General features: G+C 39.5%; 1 protein-coding gene across 9 annotated transcripts in view; it reads right to left on the reverse strand.

The window, feature by feature from the left end:
* The window catches only part of PLEKHA7 (pleckstrin homology domain containing A7), a 137,399-nt gene extending 119,995 nt beyond the window's left edge, over positions 1–17,404 (reverse strand). For 7 of the 9 annotated variants that reach the window (XM_081937674.1, XM_081937676.1, XM_081937677.1 and 4 more), the window contains exons 1-3: positions 15,668–17,404; positions 15,410–15,486; positions 15,028–15,085 (exon numbers count right to left, since the gene is read on the reverse strand). In XM_081937674.1, the coding sequence (XP_081793800.1) occupies positions 15,028–15,085; positions 15,410–15,486; positions 15,668–16,011 (479 nt within the window). In that variant the 5' untranslated portion in view covers positions 16,012–17,404. The remainder of the gene's footprint in view (positions 1–15,027; positions 15,086–15,409; positions 15,487–15,667) is intronic. The other 2 variants (XM_081937679.1, XM_081937678.1) reach the window with 2 other exon arrangements.
* Between the last annotated feature and the right edge of the window lie 3,804 nt (positions 17,405–21,208).

The raw sequence follows: 21,208 nt of genomic DNA on the forward strand, positions 1-21,208 counted from the left end.
CCAGCACATGATGCATCCAGCCTGCAGGCCACGATTTGACACCCCCGATCTAAGGCATGCTCATTAAGTGAGACAAAAGTTTATTTGTAAATTTTAATAACACAAGTCTGTACATTTATTCAAAGACATATTTCAGTAGGGCTTGTTTAAGTTGCTTATTTAGTTGACAAGGATTATATATGGGTAGTCCTCACTTACCAACCTTTTGTTCAGCAACCATTCAAAGTTACAGAGATGCTGAAAAAATAACTTTACAGCCCATTTATGACCTTTGCAACATCCCTCAGCTCCATGATTGACATTATAATGAGTATACATTGTCCTATGCCTGCCCTTTTTAAGAGAAAGGAATGGTTTTTCCACTGTCGGGGTGACTGCAGTGCTCTCAATATGCAGAAGAGCAAATAACTTACTCTCTTGAAATCCCTCTCCAATCCTTCTATGCTATGCACGGAGATGGAGGATATTAAGGCAAAAGAGACTTACCCACAGAAATTGCACTGTGGATTTACTCTTTACTGAATGCAATACTAAAAAATCAAATATTTCAGTCGTTTTTCTGTAAGAAATAAAAGCCTTCTATTTATTCTGTTACTTTATTTAGTAATAATGAATTAAAATGCCATTGTGACAGAGGTGGGCTGCTACTGGTTCACACCAGTTCAGGCGAACCGCTAGTGGAAATTGGGATTGGGTCGTTGAACCGGTAGGGTTAGGGTTAGAAGAAAGAGGAAAGGAGAGAAGGATGGAAGGGAGAGGAAGAGAATGAGAGAGGGTAGAAAGGGGAAGAGGAAGAGCGGGAGAAAGGCAAGGGAAGAAGGAAGGGGAAAGAGAGGAAGAAGGAAGAAAGTAGAGAAGGGAGGGAGGGAGAAAAGAAAGGGAAAATGAGGTGGTGTTACAACAGGAAGAAGGGATGGTAAATAAAGCAACTCAAATTGTACATTGTAACCTATTAAATGAAATAATAAATGTATAAGAATGATAAATGTATAGAAGAATAACAACTATGTGAATGTATACTTAAAATGCTATGTAAGAGAATAAAAAATAACATTTCTGGGGTGGGGGGGAAATGCCATTGTAACAGAGGTGAATTTGCAGTCAACTGTGCACACACGCGTGAGCAAAGTGAGTGTGACGCACAAAGGGCACACAAAGTGAACCAGCAGCAATGCCGGCAGCAACCCACCCCTGCATTGTAAGCAAATTCATTAAGTTTCAAAATTATTTGAACCTACAAAATATTTAGATAGATAGATAGATAGATGGATGGATGGATGGATGGATGGATGGATGGATGGATGGATGGATGGATGGATGGATGGATGGATGGATAGATATAGAGAAATAATTTTTACAAATTAATTTTATTTTAACATTTTGCTTATTTTATGTTAAATCTTGTTTGAATTTCATTATATTTATTTGCATATTTAAAACTTAATTTGATATTTAGAAGAATGATATAAGCAATAGGTTACCTGGATATTATCTGAAAATCAGGAAAATTCACTGATTGTGGGACAAAAATGTATCAGGTTCACATAATATAACAAAGCAAAAAGTGTCTCCAGCAGAGGAAAACATATTTTCACACTGAGTCATGCCAAAACTGACAAGAATGTTGTTAAAAGTAGGCATCCAAATTATTCAGCTGAAGTAGCCAAACCTGTTAGGATCACTTAATTTGAGAAATTTCGATTCTTTATTTCAGTTGAGGCAAACATTTGGCAAACACTTTAGATTATAAAACAGAACAATAAGGATACTTTAGTATACTTTGAGTTTTTTTCCTATTACCTTACCCATATCCAAAGCCAAAACAATGTGGGTCAAAATACTGTTTATATTTCGCTGATCTACATAACTAAGACAAGTAATTGATACTATAAATCTATTACAGTAAACTTTTCTTTGATTAATATGAATCCAGCAGATACAGAAAACATGCACTGCTATATTTAGTTTTTATGTACCATATTTTTCGGAATATAAGATGTACCGGAGTATAAGACACACCAAAGTTTTGAAGAGGCAATTTTTTAAAAAAAGTAGGTAGGTAGATAGAGGGATAGAGAGAGATAGAAAGATAGAGAAATACAGTGGGTAGGCAGGAAGAGAGAGTGTGTGTAGATAGATAGGTAGAGGGAGAGAGAGAGAGAAATAGAAAGAGACAGAGAAATACAGTAGATAGGTAGTGAGAGAGAGTAGGTAAGTAGGTAGGTAGATAAAGGGATAGAAGAGAGAGAAATAGAGAGAGAGAAATACAGTAGGTAGGGAGAGAGGGTGTGTGTAGGTAGGTAGGTAGGTAGAGGGATAGAGAGAGAGAGAAATAGAGAGATAGAGAATTACAGTAGATAGGTAGGTGTTTCTGCTGGCACAGCACTTGATCAATGTAATTCTCATCATCAAAGAGCTTTCCAAAAGGAAAAAATAAGTTTTTGCACTCTGCAAACCTCCCCAAAACGTCCTATTTTTCATGAAAATGGGCCCATTTTTTTCCAAATAAAGGCATGAATAGCCTTGGGGGACTTGCAGAGTGCTCCTGGGGGAGGGGGGCAAAAATGAGCAAAAAATGGCCCGTTTTTTGTGAAAACGGCCCCCTTTATTTTCAAAATAATTGCATGCATAGCCTTATGGAGGCTTATAGAGTGTTGCTAGGCGCTGGGGGGACAGAAAATGGCCCATTCTTCCTCATTTCTGCCCTCCCCAGCCCCCAGGAGCTCTCTGAAAGCCTCCATAAGGGTATGCACGGCCATTTTGGTGAAGGGGTGGGGCTTTGGGAGGCCAAAAATGCTGTATTCGGTGTATAAGATGCACTCAGATTTTCAGCTGACCCAGGAAAACATAATAATGCTATATTTAAAGAATATCATTTTAAGATTCTGTCCAGCTGATGGGCAATTTGGGGAATGGAGAAGATACTATCTCATAAAGTACAAGAAGCACTGTAAAGATAACAGCTCTCAATGGATGGCCTAGTTATAATGATGTGCAATACAGGAAGATTTTTGTAATATTAAAACAATTCAGATAATAATAGCATTTGACAGAAGCATTATGAACAAAATTTGTAAACATAATTAGGAATATCTAATATAATTAATGCTAAAAAAAAATACCACCAAAGAGCAAAAGTGAGAAAGAGAAAAAAATTATAAACTGGAACGTAAACATTTCCAAGTCCTTTCAATCATTCACTTCTTAATAAGCTAGTTGTGACATTACTGGCAACATTTGTGGTTTCAATAGAGCTCTAAAAAAAAACCAAGAAGTACAGAAGGATAAATATAATGATGACCTCAATGGACTGAAAGTTTAGTAGAGGCTGATGGTTTTTGTTTTGGTTGCTCAAGCAGCTTATCACACTCCTTTAGGAATCCTTAAGGAAGCTAGGAATTTTAAATATTTTTGCTAAATCCAGGTTTATAATTCCTGAGCAGCAAGCACACTAATCTATTTATTTCTGTTTAGCAAATAAAGTAACATCTAGGAAGCATAAACGTGAAATATCCTCTTAAAATAGTGCATTATTCAGTGATAAAACATGCTCCTGCATTTCTACTGATATCAAAATCTCTTTAAATCTATCTGCTAATCTATCTGTTTTAAAAAAAAGACACTACACTAGCTAGGCTAGTAAAAATAAAAAGTAAAAATATGTAAAAATAGAAAACAGTATGAAAAACAATTTGGTATTTCTAAAGGGCATGTGAATGCAAAAACCATGACATTTGCCAATATTATGGCAATATTTGGTAACTCAGTAATATATAGCAGAATCTGTATAGTAGATTTGGAATATCTGAGTAATGAAGAATAATTTCCTCATAAATTGAAACTGCATATATTTTTATTTTTTATCATATCAATATTTATCTATCCCAAATCTTTATAGTATTACATTAGTTAATGAATTGATATGGAACAAATCATATTGACCCTTTTTTGTTGATTAACCACGTCTACTGGAAAATTATGTTGCCAAATTAGTACCTGTATCAAAAATACCCTACAACTATATAACACCCTAAAGTAATCTTCAATAAACTACTGTTTGATTCTATGGGGTATTACCAATTCTATAATACGCTTACTGTAATTAAACTACAATTTATAATACAATATTTTGAATAGTTTTAATATTTAAAATTTACTTAAGGGAAAAACGCCAAAATGTCGCAGAATAATAAACATTGCATCATAAGCAAAAACTCAAATCTGAATTTACTATAATGTTTAGATAAATGAGCAAATATAAAAGCAAAATTCCAAAAATGCAAAACATAAACAGATAAAATGAACAAAAGTGAGAATGGCTCACTGCATAAAATTAAACTTTTTGCCATATTTTCCTACTCTACAAATCCAACTGAAAGGGGAAATACCCTTCCTAAATGAAGAAAATGGGCATTTGACCAATGAGAAGTATACTGTTTCCCCGAAAATAAGACCCAACCAGAAAATAAGCCCTAGCATTATTTTTCAGGATGTTTGTAATATAAGCCCTACCCCCAAAATAAGATCAAGTTAACATCATCAGCCCTCAGGGGGAAAGAGTGGTATGGCCAGCACAAGAGGTGGTGAGCATGTGGGATCCAACAGTGTCAGGCAACAGCCGCAGTCCGCCAGCCTCTTGACCAGCACTCTGGGGTTGCGCAGCTTGCGCAGTGCAAGTGGATCTGAGCACAACCGCCGGGCTGCCCCTTCAAGCAGCAGGAGGCAGAGGCGCTGAGGGGAGGCACACCATCTGGCCCACCAGACCCACTGCATCGCCGCCTACCCCAGTGCAGCCATACACAGACAGTGGGACGGAGAGCGCAGGTGGCCGTGTGGCCAGAACACTCTGGGGCTGTGCAGCCCATACAGTGCAGTTGAGTCCGAACACTGCAAAGCAGAGGAGCGGGAAGAAGGCAAACAATCCAGCCCGCCGGATGGACCACAAAGCCACCCGCCTACTCCAGCCTGTCTGACTTTGCTTGCCCATGGCCATGACGGGGCATGTAGCCATGTGGGATGTTCAGCAGACCAAACTGCATTCTTCCCCCTGCACCTCTGCCTCTGCTTGCTGCTTGGAGAACTGGAGTGGCAGTCGCAGCACTCAGACTGTGTGGGATGCGCAGCCCAAGAGTACTCCAGACAAAGGGCTGGTGGACTGTGGCTGCTGCCAGACACCATTGGTCCCTGCGTGCTCGCTGCTTCTTGTGCATGCATCAGGGATGGGGTGCCCAGGCAGCGGGGGCCAGCCCCTCACCATAATCCTAATACCATGTTTCCTCGAAAATAGGCCCTAGTGTGTCTTTTGGAACCAAAAGAAATATAAGACCCAGTCTTATTTTTCAGGGGAACATGGCAGTACATTCCATTTTAAAATGATTAATATTTATTTACTTCTTGCCATACCAATTAACTGTCTTGGAAAAGCCAGATTTTATTCTGCACTGGCAAAATTATGTAATTATTAGTATCCACTGATCTTTTTTATGCTGTGGAGGGGTGAGAGGTTTGCAAACTATGAACCATATATAAATATAGAGAAAGAAGAATAGCTTAGGTAGAGTCTAGCTTTACAACCAGAATAACATTGCAGAATGTAAACGACCTTCTGAACTATAATAAATCAAAAACTATGTTGGACAAAAGCAGATTCACATTTCAGGGTGTATACGATTAAAAAAAGAAGGTAGGGTAACAGAGACCATTCAGTACAGGGGTATCGAACTCGTGTTGTCATGGCGGCATCATGTGATGTATTGGGATTTGTGCCATTTTTTTTACTGATGGCTACTTTTCAGTTTGTGCAGCCTGGGGACATAAACAGTCACTGGAGGAGAAAAGTCCAATGTGTGTGCTAATCACTTGTTCTTTCTAACTGGTGAAAGCAGACGAAGGAGGTTTAGAGATATTCATTAACCAAAACCATTAATGACTCAGCATACAAAATTGCACCAGAGTAGCAAAGTTGTGGCTTCTGTTGAAACATCTCTACTGTACTAAGGAGATTTGACTGGCTATCCCTTGATCGCTAACATGCTGGTTCTTAGGAAGTGTTTGCAAGCCTGGTTTTGATTATCCTGGAAGATTATCTATGGTGTGAACTAAATATGAAAAGCAATTACCCTTTGAGGCCTTTCTTAACATAAAGAGAATCAAATTCAACTGTTTGGTTTCCTGGCTTTCATTATTATTAACCGCAGAATCCTTTCTTGTCTTCTTGAATAGAGAAAATTTGATATATAATATTTCTTATTTTTTGAAAGCACTTTAAAAAACACTTTAAAAACATTGGTGATAATGCCTTCAGCCAGAAATCACAGAATTTCAGATCTATTTATTAGGATCTATTTATTTTTATCATGTGGAAAAAGTTGAATACAGTGGGGCAAAAAAGTATTTAGTCAGCCACCAATTGTGCAAGTTCTCCCACTTAAAAAGATGAGAGACGCCTGTAATTGGCATCATAGGTAGACCTCAACTATGAGAGACAAAATGTTTTAAAAAAAACCAATCAATCACATTGGCTGATTTGGAAAGAATTTATTTGCAAATTATGGTGGAAAATAAGTATTTGGTCACCTACAAAAAAGCAAGATTTCTGGCTCTCACAGACCTGTACCTTCTTCTTTAAGAGCCTCCTCTGTCCTGCACTCATTACCTGTATCAATGGCACCTGTTTGAACTTGTTATCAGTATAAAAGACACCTGTCCACAACCTCAAACAGTCACACTCCAAACTCCACTATGGTGAAGACTAAAGAGCTGTCGAAGGACACCAGAAACGAAATTGTAGACTTGCACCAGGCTGGGAAGACTGAATCTGCAATAGGCAAGCAGCTTGGTGTGAACAAATCAACTGTGGGAGCAATAATTAGAAAATGGAAGACATACAAGACCACTGATAATCTCCCTCAATCTGGGGCTCCACGCAAGATCTCACCCCGTGTCTTTCAACATGACAATGATCCCAAACATACTGCCCGGGCAACAAAGGAGTGGCTTTGTAAGAAGCATTTCAAGGTCCTGGAGTGGCCTAGCCAGTCTTCAGATCTCAACCCCATAGAAAACCTTTGGAGGGAGTTAAAATGATCACAAGAACAGTGAGCAAAAATCCCAGGACCACACAGGGGGACCTAGTGAATGACCTGCAGAGAGCTGGGACCAACGTAACAAAGGCCATCAGTAACACACTACGCCGCCAGGGACTCAGATCCTGCAGTGCCAGACGTGTCCCCTTGCTTAAGCCAGTATATGTCCGGGCCCGTCTGAAGTTTGCTAGAGAGCATTTGGATGATCCAGAAGAGGATTGGGAGAATGTAATATGGTCAGATGAAACCAAAATAGAACTGTTTAGTAGAAACACAACTCGTCGTGTTTGGAGGAGAGAGAATGTTGAGTTGCATCCAAAGAACACCATGCCTACTGTGAAGTATGGGGGTGGCAACATCATACTTTGGGGCTGTTTCTCTGCAAAGGGACCAGGATGACTGATCCGTGTACAGGACAGAATGAATGGGGCCATGTATCATGAGATTTTGAGTGCAAACCTCCTTCCATCAACAAGAGCATTGAAGATGAAACATGGCTGGGTCTTTCAACATGACAATGATCCCAAACATACTGCCCGGGCAACAAAGGAGTGGCTTTGTAAGAAGCATTTCAAGGTCCTGGAGTGGCCTAGCCAGTCTTCAGATCTCAACCCCATAGAAAACCTTTGGAGGGAGTTAAAAGTCCATGTTGCCCAGCGACAGCCCCAAAACATCACTGCTCTAGAGGAGATCTGCGTGGAGGAATGGGCCAACATACCAGCAACAGTGTGTGCCAACCTTGTGAAGACTTACAGGAAATGTTTGACCTCTGTCATTGCCAACAAAGGGTATATAACAAAGTATTGAGATGAACTTTTGATATTGACCAAATACTTATTTTCCACCATAATTTGCAAATAAATTCTTTCCAAATCAGCCAATGTGATTGTTTGGGGTTTTTTTTTACATTTTGTCTCTCATAGTTGAAGTCTACCTATGATGCCAATTACAGGCCTCTCTCATCTTTTTAAGTGGGAGAACTTGCACAATTGGTGGCTGACTAAATACTTTTTTGCCCCACTGTATCTGTTTGTTTGGTTTAGGTTATGGCAGCACATACTCAAGCCTTTATATCCCCAGTGCATGGATATTTTAATTAATTTGCAGCTGCAAGTTTCCAAAACATTTGAAAAGCTATAAATAGATGGTAAACAATCATGGGATGCGGTGGTCTAGGGGTTAAGATGCTGGGCTTGTCGAACAAAAGGTTGACAGTTCGAGACCCAACTACTGCATGACAGGGTGAGCTCCTGTTCCTGCCCAGCTCCTGCCAACTTAGCAATTTAGAAGTATGCAAAATCAAGTATATAAATAGGGGGGAAGGTAACAGTGTTTGGGGGGGGGAAGGTAACAGTGTTCATGCGCCTCGACATATAGCGATACCAGCCATGTGAAGCATCTTCAGACAATGCTGACTCCCTTGGCTAGGAAATGGAGATGAGCAACCACCCCCGCCCCCACTCCTGAGTCAGACATGACTAGACAGGGGAAATGTTTACCTTTTACCTTTTTAAAAAAACTATCAAAATATGTTTTATCAATTTTTAATGTGCTTGGAAAAAAGCAGAAAGCTCTTAAAGCATTATTTTATATTTTGCTCTAGCAAGCCGCAAAGAGTTTGTCCTTCTTATTAAGACTTTGGGAGTGGCCATAATGTAAATCTCTCACGGTCATAAGATTTCCTCTGCGGGACGAAGAGGCTTCTGATATTGAAAGAAAATCCTGTAGGCACGCCTTCCTTCACTTTCCCATGTTCCACTGTGAAGGACTGATTTTTTTTATTTAAAGCTATGTATGATGCAATAGCCAAGAATAATTATAAACGTTTTCATCACCTAAACAAACAAAAAAATCTCAATATGCACAGTATACAGTAATGTTGACAATTACATGCAGATTAATTAATTCTAAACATGCAGAGAGCAATGTAAGTCTAGATGTACAAAAGTTAAGATTCACTGGCCTTGGGGGAAGAGTGTATAAGATTTTTAATTTATATTGAGAGTGAAACAGGTGAATGCATTCTGCAGTGGAAAATAGGCATGAAATACCTGTATAGCATCATAACCTACCTGGTCTGCCTGTGAATGAAACAACAACTTCTTCCCTGTTAATTTTCAGGAGAGAACTGAATGGAGGGAGAGGAACTATGCTGCTATGTTTAATCAATTATGTTCACTTTTCTGCAACAGATCTAGTAGTAATGGACATCCTCGTGACACCCAGATAACAATTCAAGAGCTGCACTAGATACCAGAGTTCAAAATATTGTGAAAGTGCTTCAAAACCTGATATGGTTCAGGATCTGTGGGATGGCCATCTCTGACAGTGGTGGGATTCAAAAAAATGTATTACTGGTTCTATGGGTATGGCTTGGTGGGCATGGCGTGGCTTGGTGGGCATGGCTTGGTGGGTGTGGCAGAGGAAAGATACTGTAAAATCTCCATTCCCATCCCACTCCAGGGGAAGGATATTGCAAAATCTCAATTTCCTCCTGATCAGCTGGGACTCGGTAAGCTGAGAATAGATGGGGCGGGGCCAGCCAGAGGTGGTATGTATCGGTTCTCTGAACTACTCAAAATTTCCGCTACTGGTTCTCTAGAACTTGTCTGAACTTGCTGAATACTACCTCTGATCTCCAAGTCCCTGTTGTCTAACTACTAAAATTGAATGTGCATATTTATCTCCCTTCTTTTTAGACCTTGCCATCTACACAGGGAAAAACAGCTTTTTAGTCATAGCATTTCTCCTGTGGAACAGCCAAGATATCCGAATGGCCTCTTTTCTCCTGGTTTTTAGAAAATCCTGATTTTTTTTCAGGACTTGGCAGAATGTTATAACTGTTTCCCCTAGTGTTTTTTCACATTGGTTCTAGCCTTTGGAATGTTGTATATCCTATTTTTACACCTTATTTCTTCTATGGGTTTTTTGGATTGTTATTTTATTATTTATTTAGGTATTGAGCCATATTGACTTTTGATGACTGCCTGAACAAATCCCTGCAATTTTCTTGACCTGCTTTCAAAAGCGGCTTGCCATTGCCTCCTTTCTAGGGCTGCGAGAAAGTGACTAGTCCATGATCACTCAGCTGGCTTTGTGCATCAGGCGGGACTAGAACACCCAGACTCCCAGTTCTTAGCTTGACTCCTTTACCACTACACCAAACTGGCTCTTTGGACTGTTATCTACTAATAATAATCTGAAATATGAAGATGGGAATTAAATATCATTTAGCACTATTTTGATTGGAATTACTTATGTCTTCTAAAATAAATACATAAAAATTAATGTTATTCTTTTATCTTGTAAAACAAATGAAGCAAAACAAAACAGCCATACATCACTAGCAATATTGACAATTCCTGGTTGCTTCAACAGCCAAGTGATTATTTTAATAAAATATAGAAATAAAGTAGTCCCAACTTCCAGAATTTCAGCCTTCATGTCTAAATATTTAGACAAAGACAAAAATATATTATATCTGTATGATTGTAAATTACTGTTACCTGCGATGAATGCTTTTGGAAATGTAAAAGATAGTTGAGGTATAGGCTGAGTTCCAGCACTATGTTAAGTCATTATTAAAATATGATTTGTCCAGATGACTAATTTAACAATTCACCATTTTCAATAAATCATAAACTAGAATCAAAATATATGGTGTAAAATAAGTGTATACTATGACTCAGTATGACATTACAATGACTAGAAATTATTTTTTGGTGTGTTTCACAATTTTTCACGTCACTAAGCTTACAATTCTGGGTATTCTGTGGCAAAATGAGAAAAAAATATTCAAAAATCCAATGAAACACATAACAAATCATTAAGTGACTAATAATTAATAAATGGTGACTAATAAATGATAAGCCCTCATAGTCTCATTTTGGGCCAAAAGTCAGCTGAAATTAAACAATCTTCACGGCATTTCTAAATGTTGAAAAGAATCTGGGCAACCTTACTGTATGTCCAGGGGCAGTACAAGTAGTCCTCAACTTATGACTGGTTGCTTAGTGACTATTCAAACTTACAACCCCCTCCAAAAATACTTATGACCCAGTTCGAAATTTCTAACTGCTGTCGTCGTCCCCTGCAGTCATATGGCTGCATTTTGGGCACTCACTTACAGCCATTTGCAGCATCCTGCAGTCACGTGACTGTAATTTATGATGTTTTTTCCTGAAAACTAGCATTTACTTATTTTTGGGGGCAAAAAGGCCCCATAGGAGACATTCTGTTTTACCTCCTGATGAGGAGAGGCCTTCTTTTAGTTACCATTTTGGTTAGTTGGGCAAAACCATGTTTAGGAAATTGTTTCTTCATAGATCCTTGTGATATACATTTTACAGGGCCTCATAATAAGCAGCACTTCCCTTTGAGTCTTGAAACTTACTGGCAGCTAGTACAATGGCTTTAAAATGCATGCACTTCTACTGTCATGGGTTCCTCTAGCAAAGAGTCTAACCATTTCATTTTACACCAGCTGCAGCTCCAAAGTTGTCTTCAAAGGCAGTCCCATGAAGAATGCATTGCAGTAGTCCAGTCACATGGTGATCAGTGCAAGAGTCATTGTTTTGAAGCTTCTTAGTCCAAGTACAGCTATTTGGTGCATTAGATGCAGCTAGGCAAAAGCCCATCTGGCCGTAACTAACATTCTTGGGTGCTTATTAATGTACAACCTTAGCAAGGTTAACCTGAGATTACTTCTTCCCTTCTAATGTCTTTCAGCCTCCAGACACTGATTCTAGTATTTCACAACATCTCCAGCTTAGGTCAAGGTATTGGTGTAAAGTTGAGTGTCATCACTCAACATATTGATGAGACATATTCCAAATAGATAAGATGACATTTCACGGTAGTTTCAGTGATGCTGAATAGCATGGAAGGGAAGACCAAGCTTTGCCACACCCCACTTTGTGGCAACAAGTGTTTGAGTACTCATCACCCAAAACTACAGCTGTGCTATCTGAAACAACTCACTCAGGCAGGAGAGGAATCACCATAAAACTGCCTCCCTTCCCATTCTTGCAGGCAGTTAATAGTATCAATGGCACTGACAGTTTAATAGGACCAGGGGAGTCAAATTCATTCATTCATTCATTCCAGGTCCCAATGACAGTTATCAGCGTACCTGAACTTGATTGAAAGAATCAAGAGATTCTATTTCTTCTGGGATTCTCTGTAGCTGATTTCCCCTCACCTTCTCAACAATCTTCCCCAAAACAAAAGGTTGGATAAATACAATTGGATTGAGAGATGGCTTCTTCAAGAGAGGGCTAAGCCACCACCTCTTGCAGAGCACATCACATCCATCAGTAATGCACACCAGGTTTGCCTAATTACCAACTGCAGCCAGAGACCACAGATGACTGACAATTCAGCCATCTAGATCAGTGGTAGTCAACCTGGTCCCTACCGCTCACTAGTGGGCGTTCCAGCTTTCATGGTGGGCGGTAGGGGTTTGCTGTAACTCTGCTTTATAAATTTTATAAAGTAAAGTTACTTCCCTACTTTATAAATCACCATTACTGTGGAATCGGTGGGCGGTTAGAACATTTTACTACTAAAAGAGATACAAAAGTTGGCGGTAGGTATAAAAAGGTTGAGTAACCCTGATCTAGATTCAGGATAGAGGCAAGTGGTTTAGAGCAAGAAATGTGCTCTATCATCCCTATTCTGTTTAACAGCCTATTCAGTAACTCTCACCATATTTTTCTCTCCCAACAGAATCCCAATATGAGATCCCACTCTAACAACTTTAGCATCCAACATTGATTAGTCATCCCCCAATCTCTTTATGGCTCTGACAGTTCACATGATTGCTCTGCATCAGGAACCTCTGTAGGCCAAGCCTCGCTCTATACGCAGCTCACAGCAATCCAAGAAAAGTCAGAAACACAATCTTCCAATCAAATAAATATTTTCGTATTTTAAATGCCTCCCTTGAAATGTATAAATACTTCATTAACCTTTCAACCCCTCCACAATCTTAGGATTCTGAGAGTACTTTGTATTTCCCCAGTCAAGACTGAGTCCAGATCTTACTTGAGACCTCTTCTCTCATTTATAATTCTTTTGATATACTTTGTCCATCCTAAAGATCTTTTCAGTTCCTCCAATACACTTTCAACAATTTTATCTAAAACCCTCTCCACTTTCCTTCACTTACATCCCTATAGCTTCTCACTATTCTGCCAGGCAAATCTTGGCTAAACTTCCCTTAAAGCAAATTATACTGGTTAAAAACTCTATCTCTAACTATAGGCTAGGTAAAAAAAAAAGGGAAAGAAAAATCTATTGTTCAAACTCTATACACAATGTGAAAGAAAACTAAACATGAAAAAGGATGAAATTTCTGGAGAGTCAAAATCAATACTCAAAATAACTATACATGTAACCTTAATGTAAAAACAGTTGCAAAAGGTGAATCTACAATACTTGCTAAATGGAAAGCCCTGCTAATTTATGAATAGCAGCAAGACAAAGCGACAAATACAGCTTCTCAAGTCAAGAATGCCAATCATTTTCAACCCCCGAGTTTCCATTTATGCTGTATTCTAAACCAGCAAGCTAATTTATGAATAGCAGCAAGCCATCACGACAAATACATTTCAAATCCTTTTTTTTAAATCCACATAATACAATTTCTAAAATCAATGCCAATCACCTCCAACCCCTATTGTTTTCCAATTGAAATAGCCTTCATAGGCATCAGTTTATTCATAAGGTAGCCCAATATAGCTCATGAGAATTCAATAATTTTAAAACAGTATCATGTACTGAATAGATGCAAAAAATAATCCTGCACATATATCTGTCAAGATGAATTCAAGTTTTGCAAAATGACCTTCCATCTAAAAATAAAATCATGGGAAGAATACTTCTTTTATGACAGAGAGAATGATATGACAAAGATAATGTGCTACTTACTCAACTTTTTAGACCACTACCATATAGAAACCAAGCCTAGGAAAACCAAAAACTTTTAATTGCAGCACCACAAGGAAGTTGGAGTGCCACAAGGAAATCAGAAAGCAAAACAGTTTCAGATATTCAGCTCTATCTATCAGCAGAATGAGTAGAGGAAGCAGTAACATTTTTGCTTTATTCAGAAATTGAAATGTCTGAACAGATATAAATATGAAGACAACATGCCTTGTAAATTATTATTCTCCAGGAAAACAACTGCTTCCCTTTCTGCAATAGAGAAGCTACAAAATTGTTAAATCTTTGTTTTTTTCCCTAAACAAGCTACAGCTTGAATTTCATTATGTTTTTTCCTCAATGTTTTCATTGTTCTGCTGTCATTGAGTTTTGTTGTAATCCCATCTCATATCTTCAGCAAGCATCCTGCATTATATATGACGGGCCTTTTACTATTTAATAGCTTCTATCTTTAATTGCTTTAAAGGGGACAATCCACATGTTGGAAGACCCTGCCTTCTGCCAAGGTCCCTGAAACACTTCATTCAACTGAGCCATAGGCAACAGGTTCCATTACTAAGTTATTTGGCCAAATATAGCTGACATTTAGTCCACAAGTCACTTCAACAGCCAGAAACCTGGAAGCAATATAAACAACCACACAGGTGAAACCTGTTGCGTGTGTCGGAGAACACAAAGGAAGTTTCGAATGAACGGACACGCACACCTGAGGTGCTAAGATTAAAAACAAAACAAAACAAAAGGTGTCCCAAGCAGAAGTGCCAGAACCCACGCTCTCTTATACATTAACAAAAGCAGTATTTCTTTCACTTCGGTCACACACACATCCGCCCCCCCTCCCCCGTGACGTGGAGACAATTGAACGAAAGTCAGATGTCTGGGAACCGAACAAACGGTGGCAACAAATCCGTCCTTTTTGTTTTGTTTTTTAGTTCCTACGACTTTCGGCTTTAGTCCCGGGTGAAAACGAAACGCCTCGAAAGTGAGAAATACTCACTCAATGAAATAGCTGGCTCCCTCTTCCGAGAATCCCTCCTCCCAGCCACGGGGTAGATCTACAAGGAAAAAAGAAAGGAGAAAGGGGGGGGGGGGAGGGAGAGAGAGCCGGGAAAGAAAGTGGCCAAGAGGAGGGAAGTTAGATGTTTGTGCCCTGGAGACAGGCGAGCATAATTCCCAGCCACACAAAGGTCGTTATCCTCCCCCGCACTCCTTCCCCAGAGGGAAAGGGGAGAGAAAGGCAAACACAAACACCCAGCGTGGGGCGCGCCAGGGGGAGAAACACGCGTGGGGGGGAAGGTGCCCCCCTCCACCCCCCACCCACCCGAAGCGTCTCCCCGACGGCTCTTTCTCCGCGAGGAGCCCGGGCATAGGGCACCCACCTGAGCGGATCATGTGGCCTGAGTTGACGGGCTCCCCGGTGCGAGGATGAAGCCAAGTAGTTGCGCGGGTCAGGTCGCTAAAGAGGGAGAAGCGGCAAACATGCACCTGTTAGTCCAGCCCGCGGAAAGAGAAGTCGGCGGGGAAGGAAGGGAAAGCGGGGGCGGGGGGGGGGAGAGAAAGGGAAAGGGACGCGCTGAAGAGACAACCCCGCCCCCGCCCCCCTGGGGTTTCTTTTCTTTTCCCGCCCGGTGTCTTACTCGATGAAGAAGACCCGGCCGTCCCTGCAGACGCCATAGGACCAGTGCTCAGGTAGAGTGTCCCGCCCCACCGCCTTGGCCGCCGCCATGTTCGCCGCGCGCCTTGCCCGCCGGAGAAAGGGGGACGGCTGCGGGGGAACGGGAGGGCAGGCCAGGCCAGGCGGGCTACCCGGTGCCCCTGTGCCGCTCAGCAGCGCCACCGGGCAGCGGTTAGCAGGAGGCGCAAGCACACACACACACACACGCCCTGAAAATCCGCGCGACGTGTCTGGCCGCCCGCTGCCCTTGGGCGTGTGTGTGGGAGGAGGGGAGGACACGCAGCTTTCCCCGGACGGACGGTTCATTGCCCGTGCTTCAAGGCAGGCAGGCAAGTCGGCAGCTGCAGCAGGCGCAGGTCGTTCGGTCTCCCGTGGCGATCCGGGCAACAGGGTCTACCGCCCCTCCCCCTTTGTTGTGTTCCTTCATCTTCAAAGTTTTGAGGCTCCGGTGAGAAGTCGGGGCTCCGTATAACTGAGCGGAAGGAAAAGTTTCCTCTCCGAACACCAGAGAACTTTTCTAAGAAACCAAACGCTTAAAAGCCCCGAGGTTTCATGGTTGTCGTCCCTTTCGGCTTGGAGTCTCTACCTCAGCTGTCTTTTTACTTTCTACCTACCGGGCAGCAACACTAAATTGGGTGCGAAAGTATGCCGGCTCCAAATTCCACACAAGTCGCATAATTTAAAAGAAAGGAAGGATTCATACTTGCCTGCTTCGAATAACAAAGCCAGCCCCAGGGCTCTCTCGGTTTGCTCAACCTTAACTTACATGGGGTTTAGACTTTATATCATGCAAAGCCAGAAAATTGGCTAAATTGGATAATCAAAGCAGATACGTTTTGAAAGAAGAAAGCCTATATTCCTTTTCTTGAGTCGCTTCTTCCTCTGCTGTAGAACACTTGACCATAAGCGTCAGCTTATTTGAGTGAAACGTGACTGTATCTTACATAAAGATTTCTGTTTTAACTTCACCTGATCTTTCCAAGAGGGAAATATGGCCCTAAATTTTATACTGTAAACCTGCTGAGCATGCAAAATTTTAAAATTTGAAATTCAGACTCAATAATATATGCCTCATTGCCTGCATGGACCAAGTGGAAAAAGTTATGAAGTACTGTAGGTTTTAATGGCCCTTCAAATATTTCAGTGGACTTCTGTTACAACCTGTCAAGCATGAATTCTTAACATAGACAAGACTTGTTTGCTTTATATAGGTTGACCCAGATCTACACAAACTTCTCTCTGGACAGTGACTTGTTCTTTCTCACTATAAATTATTTTTCTTTTGCTGCTTCTGTTCTTGATGAAAATGTCATAAATAAAAATATAAGGGGAAAACCCCAAAATTAGATGGGGAGAAATTACATGGAGAATGTAACTTTGTTTCTTTCTTTCTTAAAATATAGGAAAGTTGAATTATCATCTTGCCTGCAGACTTGGAGTACAATGCAAATTACCAGAAACATGAGACAAAGAATACATTTTATCAGATATAATTTGGATGTATATCATAGCCTTTAAGATATGCTTAGCATACATTCATTAGTAATTTAGTTATGTTACTTTAGAATATGACTCAAGGAAACTCTTCACTTCCTGTGTTATCTTTGTTCCAAAAAGGCCATTTAAAATTTAAATTGCTTAATGTTTAAGAAGAAAAGAAAAACTATTGATAAAATTAGAGTACAAGCAACATGCAATATCTCATAGATTAATCCACCATGTATAGATCATTTATTTATTTATTTATTTATTTATTTATTTATTTATTTTATATCCCGCCTTATTTTTTTAAAATAAATATCTCAAGGAAGCAAACAAGTCTAATACTCCTTCCTCCTACTTTTTCCACAACCTTGTTATTGTTGCATCTGAGAGAGAATGACTGGCCCAAAGTCACACCACCAGCTTTCATATCTAAGGCAGAACTAGAACTCATGGTCTCCCAGTTTCTAACCTGGTGACTAGGTTCGATTAATTGGTTCTCTATATTTTTGTGGATATAATTTTACCATTATAGATAATCCTTCAAATATTGAAGTCTTGTATAAAGATATATTACTTTTTCTATTCAAATGGACACATTTTTTTAAAAAAAATTCCATTTTGAATAAGGATAACTTCAGCTTACTTCCTGGAATATGTAAACTATGTTTGAATTTTAAAATTCAGACAATATTTTAAATCCTCTATAGTACAGAATGCTTTCCACTCCTGTAGATTTTTGCCTTTCCCTTTAAAACAATCCATTCTGTTGATTTCCCTAAACTTTATCTGTCAATCCTTCTATTTTTTCCACTTCTTATGAACTTTGCTTGCTTAGTTTCATTACTCACTTAACTAAAGATAAAATTAAATGAAATTATTGCTACTTTTTGCCCTTATGAATCGGGCCAATTCTCAAAATACTTTTGTGTACACATATTCATTTATTTATATTCATCAAATTTATTCTTCAAATTTATATGCTGCTCATATCCCACTTGATCCCAATTGTGTCTTCAAAACGTTTTTTTTACAATTCCCTTTTTAAATCCCTTTTATTTTCCTCACCTTTGTGCAGTTTTCCTTTCCCTGTTTCTTTCGATTTTGAACCACAGTTTAAAGAGACCAGATGAAGTTGTTATTAGTAAGATATTTAAATACAAATAGAAAATTACAATTCTATGTATGTACTATGTAATACTATATAATTATAATGCTATGTATGCACAGTGCTGCGAACCTTGTTTGGTTTTCAGCCTGGAAATTTCAAGCACACTCAATCTAGGTATTAAGGAATAAGCCCTGTCAAATTCTCTGGGATGTACTTTAAACAACTGAATAAAGTCAACCGATGGGAAGAAATGCAGAAAATTAGCTATTTTAAAACAATGGTAACACAGAGGGGAAAAACAGGATAATTACTGGACAAAATACATGAAACAACAAGATCATATTTTTATATCACCATATTAACATGGGATATGGCGCTCTAAATATGTCTGTAAATGACATTTCAAAAAAAAAAACCACCTTTTTGAAGCTTGAATGCTTGTAGAAGTTTGGCTCAAATGCCTGATAGGGAAACCTTTTTCATATAATACTGGCTCTATCCAGTCAAAATACATATTGACAAAGTATATCCGAGAGCCATTTTGGTGTAGTGGTTAAGCACTGAGGATGCTAGTTCTGCCTTTAGCACAAAGCCATCTGGATGGCCTTTGGCAATCATTCTCTCTGCTGTAGGAAGAAGGCAGTGGCAAGCCACTTCCAAAAATCTTGCCAAGAAAGCTAGAATACAGGAAGTAGCCTACGTAGTCACCAAGAGTCAATACTTAACAGCCAAAAAAAGTACATATAAATAATTGGTGGCTAAAGGTGTGTAAAGGAATACACACATATTGCAGAATATCCAGTAATGGAAATGAAGTAAAAAATGTCCAAACATTTTATTGAAGTGATATACTAAATCACAGTTATATTTTAAGCTACGATAAAGAAAAGTATCAAAGGGAAAGATTCTGGTGGCAACTTGTGCAATTTGGCTTCAGCTTAAAAATAAAGATGTGACGAAAGTTAGAGAAAAACAAAAACAGGATTTCTGTTTTTGCATGAGAAGGGAAAATATTGGTATACAAGCTGGATATTAAGTAGGAGCACAAACCCTTGGAAGAAAGAAATGAGAATTTCAGCAGATTGTTGTTGTTAGTTATGAAGTCGTGTCTGACCCATCGTGACCCTATGGACAACATTCCTCCAGGCCTTCCTTTCTACCATCCTCTGGAGTCCATTTAAGCTCACGCCTACTGCTTGGAGGATGGAGGATTTTAAAAAGGCACAAACTCTTGGGAGAATGAAAAAGGAAGAACATGTTTAGAAATCTACCATATTTTTCGGAGTATAAGATGCACCTTTTTCTCTCAAAAAAGAGGCTGAAAAGCTGGGTGCGTCTTATACAGCATTTTTTGCCTCCTGAAACCTCGCCCCCTTTACCAAAATGGCTGTGTATTGTCTTTAGGAGGCTTCCAGAGTGCTCCTGGGGGCTGGGGAGGGCAGAAATGAGGGGGAAATGGGCTGGATTTTTTGCTCAATTTTGTCATCGTCGTCCCCAGCAGCCTCCTAAAGGCTATGCATGCCCTTTTCTTGACAAAAAATGGACCCGTTTTCGCAACAAAAGAGGCCATTTTTTGTTCATTTGGGGGGGGCACCTCCCAGGAGCACTCTATAAGCCTCCTAAAGGCTATTCATGCCCTCTTTTTTTGGAAAAAAAAGGGCCTGTTTTCATGAAAAATGGGCCGCTTTTGGGAGGTCTGCAGAGTGCAAAAACTTTTTTTTTAATTTGCCTCTTCAAAATCTTGGTGCGTCTTACACTCTGGTGCGTCTTATAGTCCGTAAAATATGGTATTCTCTAGAATACTGAATTTCTTTCCAAAACTAGAGGACAATCTGTGACTGCTTTGCAGCAGCTTTTTTTTAAGTTAAAAGCTATATTTTCATTGGACAGAGTAGTAATGATATTTCCATGGGTATTTAGTATTAAGTTAATTTTATAATAGCAGTAGTCATGCTTTCCAAAGATTCCGTATCTTGTGAATTAAAAGATAAATATCTGCTCAGGTTGTGCTCAATGACTGGTGACCACACCCATGAGAAGTGTTTTCTCAATTCCTCCCTTCTAGCAGGCTTTAAAAAAAAAACCTTACTTGCTTGCTTTGCATTCCTGTAATTTCAAGCACTCTCAGTCCAGATATTAAAGAATGCTAGCCCTGCTTAGACTTCTCACATTTCCAAGGTCAGCTAGGTGCTGCCAGTTGCTGAAACCTGCCTGAGAAATAGGCCATGTTTATACACTTGCAAATCAGTTTGTGTTTTATGACCAGTCAACTACCTCATTGTTTCTTCAACTTTTCAAGATCACAGATAAACAAACAGCATTTATTTTATGAGGAACAGCTGTGACTGCACCTTTTTTTAAAAAAGGGAGGGGGAAGGAATGTTGAAGATGATTGAAGATATAGCTTAATAGTATTTCCACTAATGTTTTGACTATTTGCAATGGCTGTTCATATAAGGGTTGGTTTTTTTGCTGTGAAATCGACACGAGTTAAAGCAGACAATGAAATACTTGTTTGATTTACCAATTATACTGGTAGTCCTCAAAATGTAACCATTCATTTAGTGACCAAAGTTACAACAGCATTGAAAAAAGTGACTTATGATCAGTTGCTTATGACTGTTGAAGTATCCGGTGGTCATGTGATCAAAATTGAGGTGCTTGGCAACTGTTATGTATTTATGACAGTTGCACTGCCCTGGGATGATGTGATCACTGCTTGTAACCTCCCAGCCAGTTTTCAACAAGCAAAGTCAGTGAGGGAAGGCGGATTTGGTTAATGATATGATTCACTTAACAAATGCAGTGATTCGCTTAACAACTGTGGCAAAAATGTTATAAAATTGAGAAAACTCACTTAACAACTGACTTGCTTAGCAATGAAATTTTGGGCTCAATTGTGGTGGTAAG

The sequence above is a fragment of the Natrix helvetica genome (assembly GCF_964273705.1).
Source record: "Natrix helvetica genome assembly, chromosome: 1".
NCBI lineage: Eukaryota > Metazoa > Chordata > Lepidosauria > Squamata > Natricidae > Natrix > Natrix helvetica.